At 43.7% G+C, this 21464-nt stretch overlaps 2 protein-coding genes across 2 annotated transcripts in view; one reads left to right on the top strand and one right to left on the bottom strand.

Moving 5' to 3' along the window:
- Nucleotides 1–1456: 1456 nt before the first annotated feature.
- LOC119736110 (transcription factor Ovo-like 2) lies at nucleotides 1457–3988 on the top strand. Its single transcript, XM_038210124.1, has 3 exons — nucleotides 1457–1536; nucleotides 1981–2244; nucleotides 3102–3988. Exons 2-3 carry the CDS (start codon nucleotides 2061–2063, stop codon nucleotides 3461–3463), a joined length of 546 nt encoding a protein of 181 aa, XP_038066052.1. The 5' UTR covers nucleotides 1457–1536; nucleotides 1981–2060; the 3' UTR covers nucleotides 3464–3988.
- A 5651-nt stretch (nucleotides 3989–9639) lies between these two features.
- Nucleotides 9640–21464, bottom strand: part of LOC119735274 — a 48929-nt gene continuing 37104 nt past the window's right edge. Inside the window, exons 2-3 of the mRNA XM_038208974.1 lie at nucleotides 14759–15008; nucleotides 9640–11392 (exon numbers count right to left, since the gene is read on the bottom strand). Of these exons, the coding sequence (XP_038064902.1) occupies nucleotides 11029–11392; nucleotides 14759–15008 (614 nt within the window). The 3' untranslated portion in view covers nucleotides 9640–11028. The remainder of the gene's footprint in view (nucleotides 11393–14758; nucleotides 15009–21464) is intronic.

Below are 21464 nucleotides of genomic sequence, written 5' to 3'. Positions count from 1 at the left end.
AGAGGCAGCAGGCCGCGACGAGAACAGACATCAAAGAGACACTGCCTATATCAAAGCCATGATGAGACGTCAACCGTATCTATTTTCCCCCATTGTCCTTTTATTCTCTGTTTTGGGTCGGGGCTGCGACTCTTGTCTAGCCTATTTAAAACGCGTTCAAGGCCGCTGGCTCTAGCCCTTTCGGAATGTGTGGCACGGTAGGCCAAGTTTATCCGTGCGTGCACAAGCGCGCCCCTATCGGCTGAAAATGGGGACCTTGGCTGTCTGAGTGACATGGACAGGTTTTCGAAACCACGGCCTCGTTGTCGGTTCGCCTCCATCTCTGGCTTTGGAAACAGTTTTACAAGGAAACCTTGGTCTCATGTTGGAAGATTTGCTATTCCTGAAGTAGAATAAGAACCCACAATATGCCGGTTTAGGTGTTCCTTGCCACTGTTCCAGTCATATTCATGATTGCTCTCCCTATAGCTTTGACATTCGAGTGCGCTCTTCCTCTTAGGCCTAGGCACTCATTTTTTAAGTTATTAACATATTACTTTTTTGCACATAATATAAAACACGTAATATAATAAAAAGTCGAGTTTAAAAAGATGGTGGAATATAAGGTTACATTGTGATGGTTTTAAATAGTTTTACGAAACTATTTGATGTAGGTTTATAATTACTATTATGCCTTATACCTTATTTTCAACAGTGATGCCTAAATCTTTCCTGATCAAGAAACGGGCAAACTCGACAGGGGGAGGGAGAAGAGCCTATAGACCGCTCTTGGATGAAAAAGGTAAGGCCAGGGTCGGCGAGCAGCCATGAATTGTTTTCACATATCTTGCTTTAATTTCTGTCTTTTTTTCCTTCAAAAACATGTTATAGTAAATTTCACTTCTTTTAAAAAGAGCGTTGGATTTTGTTTTTCAAGCTCACCGACCGTGCAGTTGTACCGTAATTTGGTACTTGCTCATCCGTGCTGCTCTTGCATGATCGATTATATCCAATCTGTATATTTCCTTTTCATGAAGGAGACTTGCCAAACGATGAACTTCGACCTTGTACTGCCCTCAACGACGAGAGTGAAGTCATCGAACCGCTGGATCTGATTGTCACCAGGGTAAGTGGCCTGGAACTCAAATTGCGTTATATACATGGCTCTTGAAGATTTTGTTCTTTCACATAATTTGTTTTTTATCTGATTTCTTCTTTAGTTAAAGCAATCCTCCTATATTCTAATTCCATCTGCTTGTGTTAGGATCGAGCCTTGGGCGTCATAAGCGGCATATCGCACTTGATACAAAAACCACCGGGCCAAAATGTGGAAAATCGAAAGTCATTATGTTGGGACTACAATAATAGAAGAAGAAAGATAATTATAGAAGTTTGGGTAATTTTTGTCTATAATTTTTAAGGTTAAAGGTGACGAGCTGGGAGACAAAGAGATCCCGGATAAAGTGGACACCAGCGTATTTTCAGACAGGGGACATGTGAGATTAGAAAGAAGTACCAGCGACCCAACTGGAACCCTTCCCTTCCGTAACCCGTCAGGTAAAAGGCAGTGCAGGGCGGCGGAACGCTTTTCAAACTGGGGGGGGGGGGGGGGGGGGGTGAGCAAAACCAAAAATGGGCACTTATCCGGAAAAAGGGCACCTTCCGTCGGTGTTAAAGTGAGAGCCCTTTTGCCTCCGCAACGGTGGATCCAGAACACCATTTTTTTGGGAGGGGGGGGGCAGACAAATGTGTCCGCAAAGAAGTGGGTCCACAAATTCACGGCGTGGGGTACGGGGCCCGCTTTAAGGCCCACGGGGGGGGGGGGGGATTCTAGATGCTCTGTGGTGCGATCCGAGGCAATTTCTGACCACTTTAACCATTTCGTTTTGTAGGAAAATATGGCGGTGTATGTAGTGGCTGCCCTTTTTCCATTTACAGATTCAATCATTCATTAATCGCTACTATTGAATTTCAAAGTGATCCATGCCTTTCCCTCGGTAGAAATTCCATCGTTAGACTACCCCATTCACCTCCCGACTGCGGCCTACGAAGGTCCGAGCCACGGTTACTATGACGACGACATGCGCCCTCCAGCGGCACTCCACGTCCAGCCAGGGGTCGGCTACTTCAGCCGGCGTCTGCTGGCCTGCAAGCTGCAAGGCAGCCGGAATGTTATTGGACGAATTAAGCGCCACCACTGTCCCTTCTGCGCCAAGGGCTTCAACGACAAGTTCGACCTGAAGCGGCACGTCCGGACGCACACAGGTCAGTGCCGCTTAAGGGTCAAAGTTCGCTGGTCTGGTAACCTGACCTCAGCGTCGTCTTGAGCTGTAAATGTGATATGTTATTAATCCATTTCATTTTTTCTTGGGATAAACTAAGGACTTGTATACATCCAGGAATCATTAGAGAGGGAATGATAAAGGGAATAAATGTTAGTTGAAGGTGGGGGGGGGGGAAACCGAGGAAGCCAACAATTGTTTCTGGGACGTGTGAATAGCTCACGTCAACAATGATGTACTCCATCTAGTCTAGTCTCAAGTTGCACCAAATGAGATTTGAACCATAGGACCCTAGTCATTTCCAGCAAATATGGGGACAACATTATTGTACAAACATCCCCATGCGCACATTTCGGACTTTGTGAAACGTAGGCTCCGTATCCGGTTCGGCTTTGTGCCTGAGCGTGAATGATAATTAAGGCTTTGGTCCCTGAATGTAGATATTCCAATAAAGGGCGAATTTTTGGTTTGTTCTTCTACACCATTCAATTTATACAGGTACATGTAATTGGAATTCGACGTTTTAGTCCTTTAGAATAGAAAATGCCTATTGTCAGGTATTTTACGATGCCAGCGTAACTACCCATCCGCAAAGATGATTATGTACTTGGTGATTGGTTTCCTGTGTTATGTATGCAATTAGATAGGACCTACACTGAAATACTGGGGGGGGGGGGGGAGGGGGGTGATGTGTTTGATTTTGAAAGGGTCTGTGTGCGCTTTGAGTATCTGTGATGATAACGTTGTTGTGGAATATTGAACGACGGGGTGAGGCAAAAAGCCGACCTAACTTGTTTTCCCTGCTCGTCTGAAACTCTGACGTTTCTTTCGTCTTCACAGGGGTGCGACCGTTCAAGTGCGACCAGTGTTTCCGTGCCTTCACCCAGCGCTGCTCCCTGGAGGTGCACCAGCGGAAAGTCCACAACATGATGCTCAACTTCGCCTTCAAGCAGCGCCGGGACAAGGTCTACGTGTGCGAAGACTGCGGCCATTCCACGGACGACATCAACGAGCACTACGCCCACTCGGTGCGGGAGCACCGGGCATCGCTCGACCCCATCGACGTGACCAACGCCGTGCCTGCCGGTAAGCCCACCCAGCTTGCACACCTCTTGGCTCGGGCAAGCATGGTGCCGGCCGGGCCCGCTCCGGGCGTTATGGGTCCTGCCTTGCCCATAGGAACCCATCAGGACTTTATTTAAAGTCTGCGGTGTTGTCAGGAAATGCCGAGGAGGTACGGGCGACTCGAAGATCTATTTTTTAAATGGAAGGTGTATTCAGATGAACGTAAATTTGATGTTTGTATCGAGACGAAATCTTAATTAAGCAATTGCGATGCATTCTCCTGTGTCGCGAAGCACACATCTTATTTGCATACAATTTAACTGTGTGTTTAAGGTTACTGTTGGTTTGCAGTATTTTTTCTGTTGTGAATGTTAATTTCTATAGTGAATTTAAGGGAATAGAAATGTCCGCTTTGTCAAACGGGTTCCACAGTAAAATTTTTAAATTATTTAACCAAGAACGAAATCGGGTTCGTTTATTCCTTGATGTTCGATGCCAGAAGGGGAAAATGTCATTACTTAAATTAATAACGGGTATCACAAACCACGTTACCTAATTATCTTACCTCATAGTGACTAAGTTTCAAACAAATGTATTTCCTATTTCAACTGGGTAGCCCATTCAGTGGAATCCACTGGTCTTCTATAGGGGCCCAGTAAAAATTTGACAATGTGAAGAAATTACACTCTTAGACGTGGGACGAAAACCTCAGAAGAGTATTATGAGGGAAAACCACAAAATCAAGTTGGGACTGAAAACCCAATCCACATGTTGGCCCAGGCAGGAATCGAACCCGGGTCACGGCGGTGGAAGGCGAGGAAAGTACCGCTAAGCCAACCTGACTCCCCCCCCCCAAAAAAAAATGGCACCTGCTAGTCATGCCCCCCCCCCCCAATATTATATCCTGAAAGGAAACCTCATTGGAGAACATTTCTCAGAGGTTTTCTCAACTGGGGTGCCAGGCAGATTTCCCAGAATTGCAAAAGTTAAGAAAAAGGTGGGAGAAGAAAGAAAAAGAGAGACAATGCATAACTGTTGTATGTTTTATAAAATACATTATATAAATGAAATATATTTCAGAGCACTTAAATTGCCATAAAGTTTCAGACTTACATTTTTAGGTTCAAACGGAAAGTAAAGAATGAGTGCTATTTTCAGAGAAACCTTTTCTAATGATTTTTTTAACTTTTGAAGAAAACAAAGTACAATTTTCAACTAATATGGAAGGGGAAAGGCAAGTCTTTAGACCTTTGCACACTTCACTGTCTTCTGTGAAGTTTGTTTTCTCAACTATCTCTATCGGCCTTTCTGTTTGCAAAAGAAAAAAGTTGTACATTTTATATGCTTGTATATTTTTCTAATCATTTTTACCTCAAAGGAATTGTTGTGATTTCTTTTCGGTTGTTGGCTTTTGAAGCCCATTGTGGCACTATTTTATTTTTAAGATCAAATCTGAAATAAGGTTTATGCGGAGCAGCTTGTTATTAAAAGGTTAATCATCTATGCAGGTTATATTTTATAAATAATACTATTATATAGCAAAGTGAATTATTTTTATGTGGGTATTTCTGAAATAAAGATCCAGGGAGTTTACTATAATCAAGGTAACAAGTGCTCTGCTTGACTTCCGTTGATGTACATGTCCATACCTGAAGACAACTTTTAAGCTGATAATCTCTGTAATGATTTCTTCTCTTCCTTATCATCTGTTTTGTTTTGCTTGTTTGTTTGTTTGTTTGTTTGTTTACCTTGTTACACAGCAGGTGCGGCAGCCGCTTTAATGTGTAGGCCTCTTCCACGCAATTGCGATATGCTAATAAAATAAGTACATGTAATCGTTACATTGAAGAAATCCACTTTATTTTGCTGCCTTGGTTAAAATGTCACACAATCTAAGCCCGGAATGTAATTGTTCTCAAACTGCGCGCAAGTCTTGAGCCGAAAAGAAATTTACGCCTGGCACCAAAATGGGTGTGATTATCTTTCATTGTGTTTGGTTGCCCCGTTGGCCCTTCAGATAAATAGGAAGAAATGTTCCATCTCCCGTGTTTTATATTAAGGGTATGATCCAATAATACAATTAAGCACAATGACCATAATTATAAAGTATTGATTGCGGTTCCAGTATTCAAACCGGCCAGCCGACCCCGGCAAGCACGGTGGCCGAGTGGCAAGACGTCTGTACTAGCAAGCAGGAGGTTGTGGGTTCGAGTCCCACCCGAGTGATAGGGCTATCCTTGCAAATCCAACCTGATGACCAGTCAACAGTGTGGAAGTGCAGAAGCTCAATCATCACTCTCCGTTGTACCCTCTTGACTCGTCCGAAGGTATCGGCACTGCCTCAGTTCCCTCATCATCTGTCTCATTCGCACGTCCTCCTCACTGGTATTAACAGCAGCCTTAACGGACGTCTGTCCAGGAAACGATAGCGCCCTCTGTAGTGGCGGCTTCTTGCGCTCTTTACCCTGGATGAGGGCGTCCTGCTCCTCACGGTTCAGGCTCCTCAGCTGAGCGATGGAGCGCGGTCCTCGGGTGGTTGTGGACTGCAGCGGTGTGGCTGCAGCGGTCGACCGCGGTGAAACTTGTGGCTCAAAGGCGGTCGTTGTCGGTGGCAGAGACGGCACAGTCTGCCGGTTGCTCGAAGCTGCCTGAGGTACGAATCTGGTGAAAGGCGTACGGGCGGTTGAACTTGAAGTCACGGTGGCTGAAACCGGTCTTTTGGTTGCGTGCTTTCCTTCCATTTTTGCTGCTGTTATATGTAAACCGTATTGAATATCCTGGCTGGCTCGCCAATGCGTCCGATAGTACCGTATATCAAATGGCAAGCATCGGGTTGCTATGCCTTTAATATGCCACAAGAAATATAACGCGTTGGATTTTGTAAAGCTTGTTACAGAAGAGTTATTGCGATCCTAATTTTCTTGAGAAGTTTTTAGACGAGAAGAGATGACGTACGTTTCGTGCACGATGTAGTGGCTTCTAGAGGTCATAAACGAGAAAATAACGATCCTTTGAGCGGGTGAATAAAAGAAACCCCACAGATAGCGAAATGCAAGTGGCCGATCCTCATCAGTGACTAGATAGGTTGACTTCTAAAAAACGCCATTAACTGCGGATGATATTCACCTATCACTATGCACACAGTCCAGGTGGCAATTTTCAAAGCCTTTCAGCGATCCTCTTTCCCCCAGTAAGGTGAGTACAGAAATGAGGCTGATCTGAAAGTGAGATCTGGCGTCCTGTCGTAGTTTGTCTTTACCAGGCAGGTAACAACAATTTTCGGAGATAGGGGAACCAGTTCATTGTATTGTCCCTATTCACTGTCGACTTCCATTACTGCGAACTGATCACAATCTTTTCCCCTGGCACCTTCGCGCCTTTTCTGTCTCTGCACGGCACATGATGAACACTGGGTGATGTATTATTCACATCATTTCCAAAAGAAGCGAGAGCTGTCTTCCTATTTGCTCGGTCAACAAACCTTGCCTCCGGAGTATCCAATCACTCACGATGTTAGATGGCACGTTCAAGTTCGAATGTCGGGCGCAGTGAGTTAATATAAAACTGATAGTGATTGGCGGCTGCCCAGCACTCTCTCACAATACCATAGCTGCGCTGACTCGTATAGATCTTTTGGTCATCGTACAACTGATCCTCTTTGGACAAATATTAACACAGGACAACAGCGCAGTGTAAGTTTGGCTGTCACATCTCAAATTTGGCTCTGCCGGCCACGAACACTGGTCTCCCGTTCAGCCAACGGCACGCACACACGGTTGCTGTAATACCGCCCGTATTATGTGTGCAGACGATATCTGCAAATTTATGGCGGGAAAAGTTTACACTGCGTGCAGCACGTTGCTTCGTGTTTGTTTCCCTATCTATACCGCTCAGTATATATACGTGGTGTCGATAAGAGGTGTCATGTGGTGATGAAAATGTGGCTGCGAGCATCTGCCACGGTTGCCACGGGCAACACTGGAAGAGCAAACCCTTCAACGTGACAGCAACAATTACCTTGTGCACTACAACCTCGTTGGTTGCCAACGGCTGTTTGACGTCTGATTCCCTCAATTATTAAATACAAAAGTAACTTATTTAGTCAACCGTGTTATACTATGCAATTATTCTGTTCGATTATATTTTGGTAACAAACATATTATTGTAAAAACATTATTTATTTTTTTAGTTTATCTTATATTTACAGAATAACCAGTTTAATGCTGTTTACGAAAACAGAGAGTAAACCTCCAGATTAAAACTAAAAACTAGTGTGGCGGGACTCGAACCTGGAACCTAAGATTGAGAGGCTAGGACATCTGACCATGAAAACCCGTCTATTTCATAGACAATAAAATAGCTATCGATGTGCCAAATCACAGGGGATTCTCAATGGACGGGGCGATCTCAAAAAGCTGATGGGATTATTATTTTTTTTGCACTGAGTGCAATGTATTGTAAATTGGCCTACACGAGGCTCCTGGTACACTGTACTAAACAATTTTGGGTATTTCGGCGGGACAAAAAGTAACGATCAGTACGCCTAGAAGACCTTGAATTTAAACCTGATCCCCATTTAGAAGAACCAGGGGCTTCGCTAGGGGATGTAGGGTACGTCACCCACCTTTATTCGTTTTTGTTGGCAAAAACGTGTACCTATATAACGGCTAACTCGTGGGACTGTTGCCATGATTGCTGTAACGAATAGCGCCACCGATTGTCCGATATTGTCAAGTCTCGTCGGATTTGAACAGCGCCCCTTTTGCCAGCCCTTCGCCACACACACTTTCTGATTTTGATTTGAGGCAGTTTGATGACCCATCCTCCCTCACCCACCCCCCCAAAAAAAATGCTATAGCTACTTTCCAGCAATGAGGATCTATCGGCATATTGCTTTCATCCTCCATTCAAACTGGCGCGTCGACTTTCCTACCTGCTACGGCTGCTCACGACATGCAACAGCCGTCGTGTTTCCGTACACCACCGTTTTTCTTCCACCGGACGAGGGGGAAATTGGATTGGCGTAGTAAATTCGATTTTCAGGCAGGCTGTTGATCCGTTTTTTTAGTCCAGCGTGCGCGCTCTTCAGTTCTCTGTACTGTTTACCCATGTCCTCATCATTTCCGTAGGTTGAGTGCCGCCGCGGGCGGGTCTGTTGCCTTGACTTGCGATATGAAAAAGCAATATGAATCGTCTCGCTTCATGGCGCCGGGGTGAGGCTTGTGGCACGCCCTACCTAGTGATGGAACCATTCCAATTAATATTAACACGTTCGCTGACGTGACGTGTAGACGGTGTCGTATTCAGCAAGTACGGTTCGGCATCAAGGGCGCCCCCATCGAATCAGTGTCACACTCGGCCTCAGTGATGCGAACATTCTTGTTGACGTGTAGTTGGTTTCACGTTTTAGACATCCTAATATTTATTTTATTATATGTCTATGGTTTTAATAAGATGACAACAGTGGCGCCCTCTTTTAGATAATAATTGTCACTCACCTTCATGTGATAGGAGCATTCTAAATTATTTTAACAATAAATGGAGTTACTCGACAGCGTCTTGGTTAAGGAAAAAAAAAAAGGGGGGGGGGGTGCGCTTTCGTTCTTTAAATTAGCAAACGGGTCACACCTAAGAGTGAAAGTACGAAAGAAAGCCGCATTTGCATTAACTTCAGAATAATGCGAAGTACTGTCATTTTTAAAAGAGAGTTTTTAATCGCACATCATTGTGAAGAATGGTTCGTTTGGGTGTTCTTTTTAAGAGATCGGTTTTTCTTTCTAAGAGGTGTTGGAAAATTGTACGTCTTTATCCTCAGACATGCATTTGACCTGAAATGTTCTGACAGCAATCATGCAGTCGAGGGCGCCCTACAATTGCTGGGTTACACCAATACAAAAAATACAGCAAGAATAACGAGATGGTGTCATATGAAGATGTCGTTTTATTCCAAAATATTGAAGATAAAATAACGAATCAAATTGATTGGAATGTCAATGACAACATTGATAAATCCACAACAGCTGACTGTTATGATCGAAGGCGTAACAGACATAACTGAAACATGATTCAGACCAAATCGCGGATATAGAGACATTTTGTTTTAGAGAAGAAAAAAATCACTACGATCACCTATGGTTATAGCGCCACCAACGGAGACGATGTACTCATACTTCTATTATGTAGAGGGCGCTTTAACCGAACAGCGCGTAAAGATGGAAGTTTAACAATAATTATCGGCGTCAAAGAGGGTGCAGACCTGTAAATCGACTCCCATATACCTCAGTGATAATTAAGCGTACTTCTCAAAATTATTGAAAATACTCACAACTCTCCAAGGTGTTTGAGACACCCATCAAATTAACACTTATTTCATCATCTTTTATTAATCTGTTATATTTTCGAGTGGTAATCCAATGGGAGAAAATTCCATCCAAAGATGATCACCCCTAAAGTAGTCCAGAAAGCCCATCGCCATTTTGAAACATGATGCCCACGCTCCACTGCAAAAAAGAGCAATTTTAGGGCCCCATTTCATCGGCATTTCACAGAAATACGAGCTCACACTCCTGTGCACGGCTTCCACCCATCTTGTTTTTACAAACCTTCAAGTTCATGGTCCACAAAATGCTCTAATAGCAAAGAAATTGAGGGCATACAAATCGTGATTTGGCCCGGCCGCGAAGGCAATTCTTGGCCTTTTTACAGGTCTGCATCCTGAAGATATCACAGTACCTGCACAAAATAATGAGTACAGGAACAATTTTGTTCCCGATTCCCGTGTTGCATTATCGCCATTCCGAATACGAGAGTTTGAAAAATGTTTTTAGCGAAGTCTACGTTTCTAGTTGGTTTTATGGTCAGCTATAACGATATTTATTGGCAGTTCGCTCAGTGCACAGTATTCTATGTGCTTGTTACTCGTCCGATATTATAGTCTAGGCTGATATATTCATTTTCCATCTTTTTTTTTTATTGCCATCAATATTTTCTCCCTTTTGCATCAAAGTCAAACGATTGTGATTTCGGGATTATCTTCATTGATTAATTTCAATTATCAATATTCGGTTTCCGTATCGACAGGCACGTTGTAGTCAATCTTCGAATCTCGCAGATTGAATCTCAAAATCGAAAGTCGAAAGTATAGAAAAATATATCAATGTAGTAATTATTTTTTCATTACTTTGTACAAAATCACAAATACATCAAAACAATAATGATTTATTTATATCTCATCCACCTCAAGCACAACAAAACCCCGTTCATTATGTCGAGTCTGGTTCCCAAAACCTAAAGATTTTGACTATCTAAAGTACTTCAGGTACGTTTCGAAATATCTGAATATTTCCGAACACATTTTCGTTGGCATTCGGATGTCTTCGCGATAGTTCGGGTTTTTCCGGGTTTAACACGGTCAAATTTGCCAACAAAATACTTGTCATGCTTGCATGCAGTCCTAAAAGGTTCGTTAAATCGATGCCCGCATTTTCGAAGTTATCGGCGCACTCGGACACGTCGAATTAAGGCAGGGCGTTGCTGGGTCATGCTGCGTTCTAATTTTGAATGCATCGGTTGCTACCCCACTTACGATCTATTACGAGACGTCAGGGTGTCGTCAGGTCAGGGAACCAGACAAGCATCCGTCTCTCAATTTCATCGACGGAGGGCGCTATTCGTTTCCATCGAGGGAAATACCCTTCGGTTATCAAACTCTCGTCGTGGCCTCAACTGGCACACTACCGTTACGGAGAGGGCGCCCTATCCTCCCGCACTGCGAGCAGTGGCAGCAGCAGTGGCAACTTGCCTGCGACGCCGACCTCGCGTAGCCCGCGCTGCTCCATCGCCGATGTGAGGGCGCTATTCTCTCCGAGGCCGATCTGCGCAGTGGTCTGTCGGGTCTGCGCAGTGACCCGTCGGAGATGGTGGCGATCTCCATGCGCACCTTGGTGTCCTTGTTGTTGTTGGTGTTCCTGCTGCTGCTGTGGGTGCTGCTACTGCTGCTGTTGCTGCTGTCCGTTTTGTTGACTCGCTGGAGGGTCTTCTCCACCTGTCGCTCGATGTAAGAACGTCTGAGAAGAGAGGGGAAAAAAGAACTGGGTCAAAAATCTGAATAGGGCTCCGTGCACAAGTACCCCTTCAACGTCCAGAAAGGGAGAGCTGGGGGAGACATATTGTACTGGTTCCCGGTCCATCCACTGCGTATTTCGAATGATCCAAAGCTATAGGGGCGGGGATTAGTCTGAGAGACCAGTGCAATTTAAATTGCAACTCGTCTCGAGGCCCTATCGATAATGACTCGACTCGACTCAACTCGAGTCCCTATGGGTAAATGACTCTACTCGACTCGAGTACCTATGGGTAAATAACTCGACTCGACTGGAGTCACTGTGAGCAAATGACACGATTCGACTCGAGTCCCTCACCTTGTTTGTTCACAAGGGCGGATCGGGGGGGGGGGGGCAACGGGGGCCATGCCCCCCCCCCCCCAAAAAAAAACCCAGAGCCAATTATTTTGGTTTTTAAGCGGCGTCGTAATAAAGGCAGGCACTGCGTACACCACCATCTTTTCCTCCAAAAGATTTGGTTAAAGTGGTCAGAAATGGCCTCAGATCGCACCACAGAGCATCTAGAATCCAATTTTTTTCCGGCCCCTTCAGCGGGTCAGTTTTTGGGGACCAAAAAAACCCAGTGTGTTCTGGATCCGCTCTTGTTTGTTAATGAGAGGAGTTTGTTTACGAAATGGAATTAGATTGACTGAGGAGTTGTGTGATTTGGTTATCAATCACGAACCATTTATCATCCAGGAACTTTGTCATTAGCGCGAAGTATACACAGCACTTTACAATCTGGTCGTAAATTAGTCGTTTCAATATCGGGCTGGAAGAGACTGCTGGCCAATCAAAACGATGACTGCGGCAGCCCGGCCCGTTTTAATTGACCAGCGGACACCGTTAAATTCCCTGGAGTATCGCGAATCGCGAAATAGTTTATGGCCAGTTGCACCGCGCGTGCCGCGTGACGGTTTGTAAATACGAGCAATTCAAAGAAACTAGTTGTGCGTGGGCGTTCCACAACAATAACTGAAATCACTATCGATCACTGACGTCTTGAGCCAAGACCAGTTGTGTCCCTGAGCAAGCAACTTTACCCACATTTCCCTATCTCCAACCAAGAATGTGGGTACCAACATTAGCTGGTAACCTGCGTTTGATTGGCATCCTGTCCATGGCATCAGTAGTTTCATTCCGGGAAATAAGAGGTAAACGCAGGCCTGATGAGCGGTGTTCGTTCCGGTTATCTTCTTTTTTTCCTTTTTTGAATGACATTCAAATTTACCCTATGAACAGAAAATCCGTTAACGAAAAGAGAGCGAACAGTGAATTTACAGCTATAGTCAGGCAGATTGGTACACAATATGACGAAATTGTTCATTTGATGACAATAGCTAGAAATTTGGCACACAGACAGAGTATGTAATGGAAAAGATCTTTAGCTATAGATTTGTCCTTTGAAAAATATCAAAGCATACCATGGCCGCCATTTGGAAAATTCTGAAAATTGCTTGTTTTTCTATGAGATTGTTTTTAAAGGACAAATCTGCGATGGCCCGATAGCCAAAATAATATCTTTCCCATGACACACTCTGACTGTGTGCCACATTTCACGCCTTTATCATCAAACTGAACAGTCTTAACACCAATCTGCTGTGAGTACCGGTAAGTAGACCCATGACATTTGGCTCATAAGCATTTACAAGGACTATGTATGGATCACAACAATGCAAATCAATGGAAAATGGCAACCGATACAAGACTATTATGCAGTCATTCACTAGTTGCATGATCACACACGCACAGTGTGGGCAGGACGCGTCAAATCATCAGTCTTGCACGAGCGTAACGGACCACCCTAACGTCCATAAACGGTGACAAATGTACAGTTTCCTGCATGTGATTTTTCCAGGCGTGCCCAAGCACAAACTCGGTTCGTTAAGTTCATTTTTCGATCCGCATTCGCGCCACAAATAGCTCACCCGGCCTCCACAAAGTTCAATTTTCGCATCAAGGTGTTGTTGCCAAACCCCGGTTTCCATAGCAACCGATAACCAACACGCAAGAAAACATTCTGATCAAAAAGAGTGTGTTTTGTTCTTGGAGTCACGGCATCAACGTTTTCCAGGGCGCCTGAACTTTTCCCCACTTTTAACTGATTTTTGGGTTGCATTAAACTAAGGAAGAAATTTAATCATAGATTTCGATCCTGTGGCAGTGATGGGCTTGAAGCCACGTTTCATCTAGGGCACCAAATTTGATTTCGCTTTTTTTTCCCCATAAATTTTAGTTTGTGAACAGTGAGTGACATGGTTTTTGGTACCGGCCATTATAACCACAAGCACGTTTCCCCATATTTTGGAAAGTTTAGCAAGATTAGCGTGGACAGATCAATTGTCTTTCCAAGTGCCTAATTTAAGCAAATTCTCAATGAGCAGGTAATACCCTGCTGACCAATAGACCTTATACACAAGGAAGCCATATTTAATAGTGCTCCGTGAATGTATGTTATATACTGTAAACTATTGAATGGGAAGGTGCCGTTCCAAGCTAGTCTCACTTTCAATTAATTTTTTTGAAATAAGGGAATAAATGTGTGCTTGGCCGGTTTCAAACATTATGTTTAAGACCGGTTTGGAGTCTGGACGTTGATAGTTATCCTCGCCGAACACATTCATAAATACCTTTTCGGCCAAACTAGTCAAACAGTAGAAACAAGTTAAAAATTATGAATTTCCAACGAGTTTGTTCAACAAGTTACTTCATGTTTTTTAAACACCCCTCTAACTATTTTATAGTATGTGCCTCTCGCGAGCAGTCGTAAACAACTCATTATTTGGAGATTGGCGTGCGCGTTGCGCGTACTGTGCGTACCTTTCAAATACAATAATAGTAACACGCAAAGATCGCTGGATTGCGTTGCGCGTTGCGCGTACTGCGCGTTGCGCGTACTGCGCGATGTGGCGCGTACTGCGCGACGTGGCGCAGAACGCATCTGTCCCAGTGTAGTGTGAATTTAGGATTGTGAAATACAGACTCATTAGTAGTATTGCGCATGCCTACCCGAGGACTGTGAACGTTCAATCAATAAAAGGTTAAAAGGGACCGATGTTTATCGACCGTTTAAGACCAGCATCATGACGGACTCTCGAAAAATATGAATGGGCGGACTGTATTTATGAATGTGGCTTAAAACATTAGGGTATGTTTAATCAAAACATTTAAATTATTCATCAGAGCAGACTGATATTAATTTTTAATATTAACTTTCATTGTTTTCATTTCTATTCGCAAGCTCCAAAAATGAAATTATTGATAATCTAAGGAATGCATGGTGTATATAATAGTCAGGGCCCCATATTACTATCTCTTAGTGAGCCTTACCTGCTTTTGACCATGGGGTTCTCGATCGTGTACCCCTTATCTTCCTTCAACTTTTCCGGGTCCCGGGTCAGCTCCACCATGTGGGCGAGTCGCCAGTGCAGGATGTATCGCTTGATGCCCGCCCCCGCGAGTCCAAGTAGGGCCAGTCCCACCAGACACGGCATGATGATCAGGATAGAAGGCTCAGTGTGGATCTCCGATATGATCGTGTACACGCTGCTCTGCTTGGCGCTCTTGCCCTCGACATTTACTGTGAAAACGATACCAGTAATACAATATTCAAACTAGGTTTTGCCCTTCACCGACGTTTAAACACTGTATACTCAGTGTGTTACCTCCCGAGTGAAAGTTGGAAAAAATCACTCGGGTGGGACTCGAACCCACGACCTCCTGCTTTCTTGTGCAGATGTCTTACCACTCGACCACCCAGCTAACGGGATCGGTTGGCTGGTTCGAATCTGATGTACATAGCAGCGGGTACCGCATAAACTATTATAAGATGGAATTTTGCGTCGGGGTGATATAAATCAAACTAGGTTTTGCCCTTCACCGACGTTTAAACACTGTATACTCAGTGTGTTACCTCCCAAGTGAAAGTTGGAAAAAATCACTCGAGTGGTAAGACATCTGCACTAGAAAGCAGGAGGTCGTGGGTTCGAGTCCCACCCGAGTGATTTTTTTCCAACTTTCACTCGGGAGGTAACACACTGAGTATACAGTGTTTAAACGTCGGTGAAGGGCAAAACCTAGTTTGATTTATATCACCCCGACGCAAAATTCCATCTTATAATAATACAATATTGTTTGTTGTGTACGGTGATAGCGCCCTCAAGAGCCCTCAGTGCGCCATGTTGGCCAATGGGCCAATTTCATAGAGCTGCTTAAGCACAAAATTTGCTTAAGCACAAAAAAAGTCGCTTAATATAATCAAGATACCGGCCAAAACGCCATGCGATGTACATTGCTTGTGACTGGCATTTAGCTGCTGTTTACTCAGATCAGCATAAAAATCGAATGGATTTTTGGTCGGTAACCTGAATATATTAAGCAAAGTTTTTTGTGCTGAAGCAAATTTTGTGCTGAAGCACAAAAATTGCCCCTTAACATAACCGTTTTAACTCTGTTTGGTGTACCTTGATCCCCAAGAACTTAAATCTGATGGAAATTAAAAAAAAAAATGGCCACACGTAGCATTGCTCTTGTAACACGTAGAAGTTGTTGCAATTGTTGTTGTCGCATATGTTGAGTGTGGGGATATTTTATTGACCACTTCGTCTCCGTAAGGCGCAGCTAGAAGAAAATCATTTAGCAATCATTGTTACCAAACATTTCGCCTTCATCGTTTGTTAAGTCAAAAGGGTGCCAGTTGTAAGCTTTTGTTTCAGTTTTTTTCTTCAGTAGATGTATTTTTATGTTTTTTTGCCATCGCAAAACTCTTCGGTTTCAATTTTGTTGCTCTTTAGTATTTTTATGTTGTTTCCAAACTGCCCTTTTGGGGGAGGGGACGAAGTACGTGAGGAATTCGGGCGATTCACAATGCAGTGCGCCACCAAGAGTTTGCCATGGAGAGACTCTATTCTTCAAGTCTACGGTCGACAAAACATGAACAATTTGAATGAGTGTCAGTAGACAACTTGAGTTAATTTGTTATAGATTTGGGCATAGTGTTCTGCCGCCTTACAAAAAACACCATATTGATAAAAAGAAAACAAAAGGGGAAACAGATACTCGAATTATACGCTTACGAAACTGCTGACCGGAAAAAAAACTAACAATTGCAAATGTCCCGCGCTGCGAATTTGTCGACCATCTCCCACAATGCACTGGGGAAAAATGAACTCTCCGTGGCAAACTCTTGGTGGCGCACTGCATTGTGAATCGCCCGAATTCTTTCTTTGTAGTGTGAAATTGTAGAGGCGCTAGTCATCCGTTCATTCTTGCCACTCACTGATTCGGGTTTGAGAGAACTCCTCTGCCCCAATTTGTTTTCAGATTTTAGCAATTTGTATTTTGTCTTCTAATTAATTTGTTTGTACATATACTTGTGTTTCAGTTTTTAAGCTATTTTTGGATATGGCCAGTACTTGAGTAATTGAGATGTATACATAACACGCACGCCCTCGCGACAATAATCAGTTTCTAGTGGGGTCGGTGCACGAAACTGAACAATGTTGCGAACAGAGCCCGGGCTGAAACAAATACAAGTGACGTCACGTTTTACACGGGTTTTCTTCATCTGCACTGTATTCCTGTTAGATTAGGTGAGGGAACCAGCGAGAACTTCGATTGGGGTGCCCGCAGGCGGTATGTTTAGCAAAACGAGAAATGGGACGACAAAAAACCGTGTGCTTTGGTTGTGATTTTGCGAGGTTGGCGCCACAAAAAGTACTTTTGGCGCGAATGGTAACATAATTTACATGTAGATTACAAAGTAGAACAAATGGTTTGGTCTTTCAAATTTGGTTTTACAGAAGCTCTAACTAATCAGAGAACGTCAAAGCATCTATACACAAAAGCGGATGCCTAACTATGTTCCCCAATACCGATGTTCCCCGATATCCTTATCATATAACCCTAACCCTAACCCTAAACCTAACCCCAACCCTAATCCTAAGGATTTCGGGAACAGCGGTATTGAGGAACATCGGTTTCGGGGAACATCGGGTAGGCCCCCACAAAAGCAGCCTTTCTGCAACTAATGTTCGGCACAGTTACACTCTCGCCTGTCAATCTTCTGGTACAGCTGTCCGCAATGTCTACGCTCCTGCGCGCTCCATTAATCCAAACACCGTGTACACATCGCGATACCGATCGAGCAAACGTGACCGTGCCGACGCCGGCATCTCACCCATGAAGAAACGTGTCTGTTCCCGTGGGAAGGACGGCCTCCGGGGGGACGCCGTCAGATAAGGATCTCGGAGATTTCATTCTGTTTTTACCCCGCAGTCACGTTTTTATCTGTATCATTTCGTCCCTGCCGCGTTTTGCTCACGAGTGCGTTTGTCATGGTTGTCAGGTGTGTTACGCGTGAGGGCGTGGTCTCTGGTTTCTGACGTTCCGTTCAAAGTTCACATTTACCCATAGATCTATATTAAATTACACTTCACTGCATGGCAATCCATGTCAAGTCCGCCATATCCTCAACTGATGACTCGGAAGTGTCACTATTTTGCACGCGCATTATTCTTTCTTATTTCAAAAGAGTGAAATTTCCATCAGACGTTTAAGAGTGAAAATCACTCTAATCACTCGTTTCTTTATATAATTTTTGTTTTCGTGCTTTGTTCTTTCATGTATGTGCGTTTGATCCTGCGGAGTTACGGGAGGGGCTAGTTCCTCTTCCGTTCTCTTGTATGGAGTTGTTTTTCTAGCTTTTCAGTGGAATTAGCTTATTTTAATGTTTAATATGCGTAGCCTAAATACTGAAATGAATAAATAAATAATTGAATGTATACGCATGCGTGAAACATATCACGTGATCGAATAAAAATTTCACCTGATTTGCAATAGCTATTCTTATAGCTTATTTTCCTCGACAGCCAGCGTGGTTTCGCCATAGCATGCTGCGCTAAATCGCTGGTCTGAATGATGCAGGTTCCGGGTTAGCCTCTTGGAGGAATTTTACATTTTCTTTTTTTCCCCAAAAAGTGAATGTCTTCCCTAAATTGTGTTTGATCAAGTCCTGATGATCGATACAATCAATATCATCCTTTTATGGTTTTGAACGATTAAAGGGAAGTTAAGTCCAACCATTATGTTACCAACTGACGCACGCGCATTGCGCAGTGTGATCATCAACTATACTTGGTTGGAGTAAAAGTCAGTGTGAGCCTTTTACGAAACTCGAAAAGAATCGAATACGGTTGTTCCCGAGAAACGCAGCAATGGCACTATTTACACAGACGTATTCTAACAAGCTCGTTGACCCGACGAGCTTCATCGGCGGTGTCCTTTGCATGAATTGAACGCGAGATCTGTTTTGTTAGCGCGAGTGATCGGTGTTTTCCCCCCCGCCGCGTTTCCTTGTTCTACGCTGGCCGAGTTGACGGCGCGCATTGCGGCGTCGAGCCTGGTCAAACATGCAAAACACCATTAGCAGGCGGTTTAGGGTTGTCATGGTGTTAGCCGAAAGGCCGGGTCGCTCAGGATGGCAACATCCGTCTGTCATTATTCCCGCTGCGGTAGACGGGTTAATATTAACCTTTCCATGTCTTACACACAAAAATGGTCGTCGCAATTTTTAGTTGTAGTTTGTTTTAAAGATGTAGTCCATCATTTGTAATTTGTGCATTTTGTTCGTTTGAAGCAACAAAAGTGTTCAAAATCTAATGAAGGATACTGAACAACTAACCTGATGAAGTTTCAGCTCAGCTTCAGCTGTATATTCCGAGAAAAACAGCATTCTAGGATCTCAATTTCAAATGAAAAGTTGCTGAATCATGTTTTGAATTGTTTTGAATTGCAGCTATACGCGATGTCGCGCACTGATCAGACGAATTATAGCAACCGCGCGCGCCTGTGCGTCGTGCCAATGCTTGCGCGCGCTGCGCCGAATAACAAAACGCACTACTAATTTAAATTTTCCTACGGTGCGTCTTAAGACGCACCGTTGGAAAGGCCTTCTTTCGTTGATTACTTCAAAATGATAGCTTGCCAGAAAGATTAATTTCACAGGGAGTTTAGTCCACTTACTATCTTTCAACCGAGCATGGTTTTCAACAATAATACGCCAGTTACTTTTTCGGATGGCTGCAATTGATGGACTATAGCTTTAAGCTTCTTCATTGCGTGGCTAGCTTGCGTTGACGTACGCGGCGTACCACAGTTGCTGTGCGTCAGTGTAGCGACACTATTATACTAACGCAACTAGTAACATGAAATATATGTTGTTTTAATTACTGTTGTTATTTTTAGAAATAGGCCTACACATATTATTTTAGCTAAAATTCGATTTTTTTTTAAAGTACATGCAGGACTGAGAGTACATCTTCAAAAGAGCCGGAACGAAATCTTCTAACCTTCCCCCCCAAAAAAAAAAAAAAAATTGCTCCGAGCGCTTGTTTCGTTGATGTTTTACGAACGTTTTGACACCAGAAGTAGGCCTACTGTCCAAGTTGTTTACATTTCCCATTGGCCTCGCATATAAAACATGAAAAATGTGTGGGACTAAAAGTGAAAATAATAAATAAGCATACTTTGTATTTTAATGATTACGATTTGGTGTTATGTGAGGGATTGCGAAAAAAAGTCACAAGCTTACTCGAGTGGGACTCCGACTTACCCCGGGTTCGATTACTTTCCCCGCGCTTACTCGTGCAAGCGCGACTGCATTCGATTTACCTCTCACGTAACCGACCCGTTGAGCCGGTTACTTGCTGGGTAATTATCCCACAATTCCACGCAAAAACATGGTGGTTAAGTCTAACGCTGCGGCAGCGGGGGATTCAATTGTGTCTCAGCTTCACTTCACACTAGACAACGAGAAGAAATTAAAGTTAGTTTTACACATTCCCGGAATGCATTTCTTGTTCACTTTGGAAGAGTAGGCCTATGTTCAGTGGCCACCATGGCGCGCTTTCGATAGCTGGAATCCATTTGCAAAGGGGATTTAATCGCCACATGACCTCTTGACCCTGTCCGGTTGCTAGGGCTCGACCTCGAGTAACCCGAGATCGTTCGTTTATTGTTGCAGATTGCGCATGTGCATCAATACTCAAGACGAAAGTACGGTAAAACGCAAGGGAGGTAATCGAACACGCTTTATATACCCTATCTCCCAGTGCAAATGTACGTTTTACCAGTCGACCATCGAGCTCGCGGGTAACTCAACTAATCACTTTGTAAAACTTATATTGGGCAGCTATGAAAAGCATACAGTGTGTGTTTGGTTTGTGTACACTGATTCTAAAGACAACTCGTCTCAGGACAGTCGAGATATGAGGACGAATTTTTCAATCGGCTGTGAGAAAGTCTCGGCTGTTTTTGCGGCAAACACGATAGGGACTTCTCGTCCGCGCTAATTTTGTAATTACCTAGCTGCGACTGCATGTTGGTAGCATGTTTGGATTGCCAAGAAACACATTGTCGGTAATTCAGGTGTCGCAGCAACTGGAGGTTTTAGCTCCGATGATGTATCAACATTTTGTGTGTATTCCTAATTAGCAGGACCGTGCACCTATTTTATAGATGCAAGGCTATAATTTGAGGTTTCGAGCACTTTCACGTACAGGTATATAGCTCTAATTATATAAGCGGATATGATTGGCACTCTAATACCGTATACAGCCGATGTTTGTTAACGTCAAGTTTAACAAAACAACTAAACAACGTGTAGGTATCTGGGCAGGGAAACGAAAATGACGTTGATATGGTTATAACTAAACAGGCCTATGGGATCCGTGCGCCGACTAAAGAGGGCACCCTTTTACCTAGCAACGACGTCCCGTGGGTGGGACCTTTCGCTGGTTGACGCGCTTTTTGAATAGGTACATACTTGCACGTTGTGAATTCATTTAAGGTGAAGTCTACGTGGATCGAAAAGAATAGGAAACACAGAAAGTAAAGGGCTACGAGATTGTCACATAATGAACATGAACCATTTCCATATTAGAAAAAATGCGCATGATTGTTTTTCCTTGAAATCGGTTGAGTTTGTTTTTGACATGCCTTTATTTGAACAGGAATCATTTCAAAATCCTTTTGAAAA

The sequence above is a fragment of the Patiria miniata genome, unplaced genomic scaffold (genome assembly GCF_015706575.1).
Source record: "Patiria miniata isolate m_02_andy unplaced genomic scaffold, ASM1570657v1 HiC_scaffold_29, whole genome shotgun sequence".
NCBI classification, from domain to species: domain Eukaryota; kingdom Metazoa; phylum Echinodermata; class Asteroidea; order Valvatida; family Asterinidae; genus Patiria; species Patiria miniata.
The sequence above is the reverse complement of the archived record's forward strand: the minus strand, read 5'-3'. Positions and strand labels throughout refer to the sequence as shown.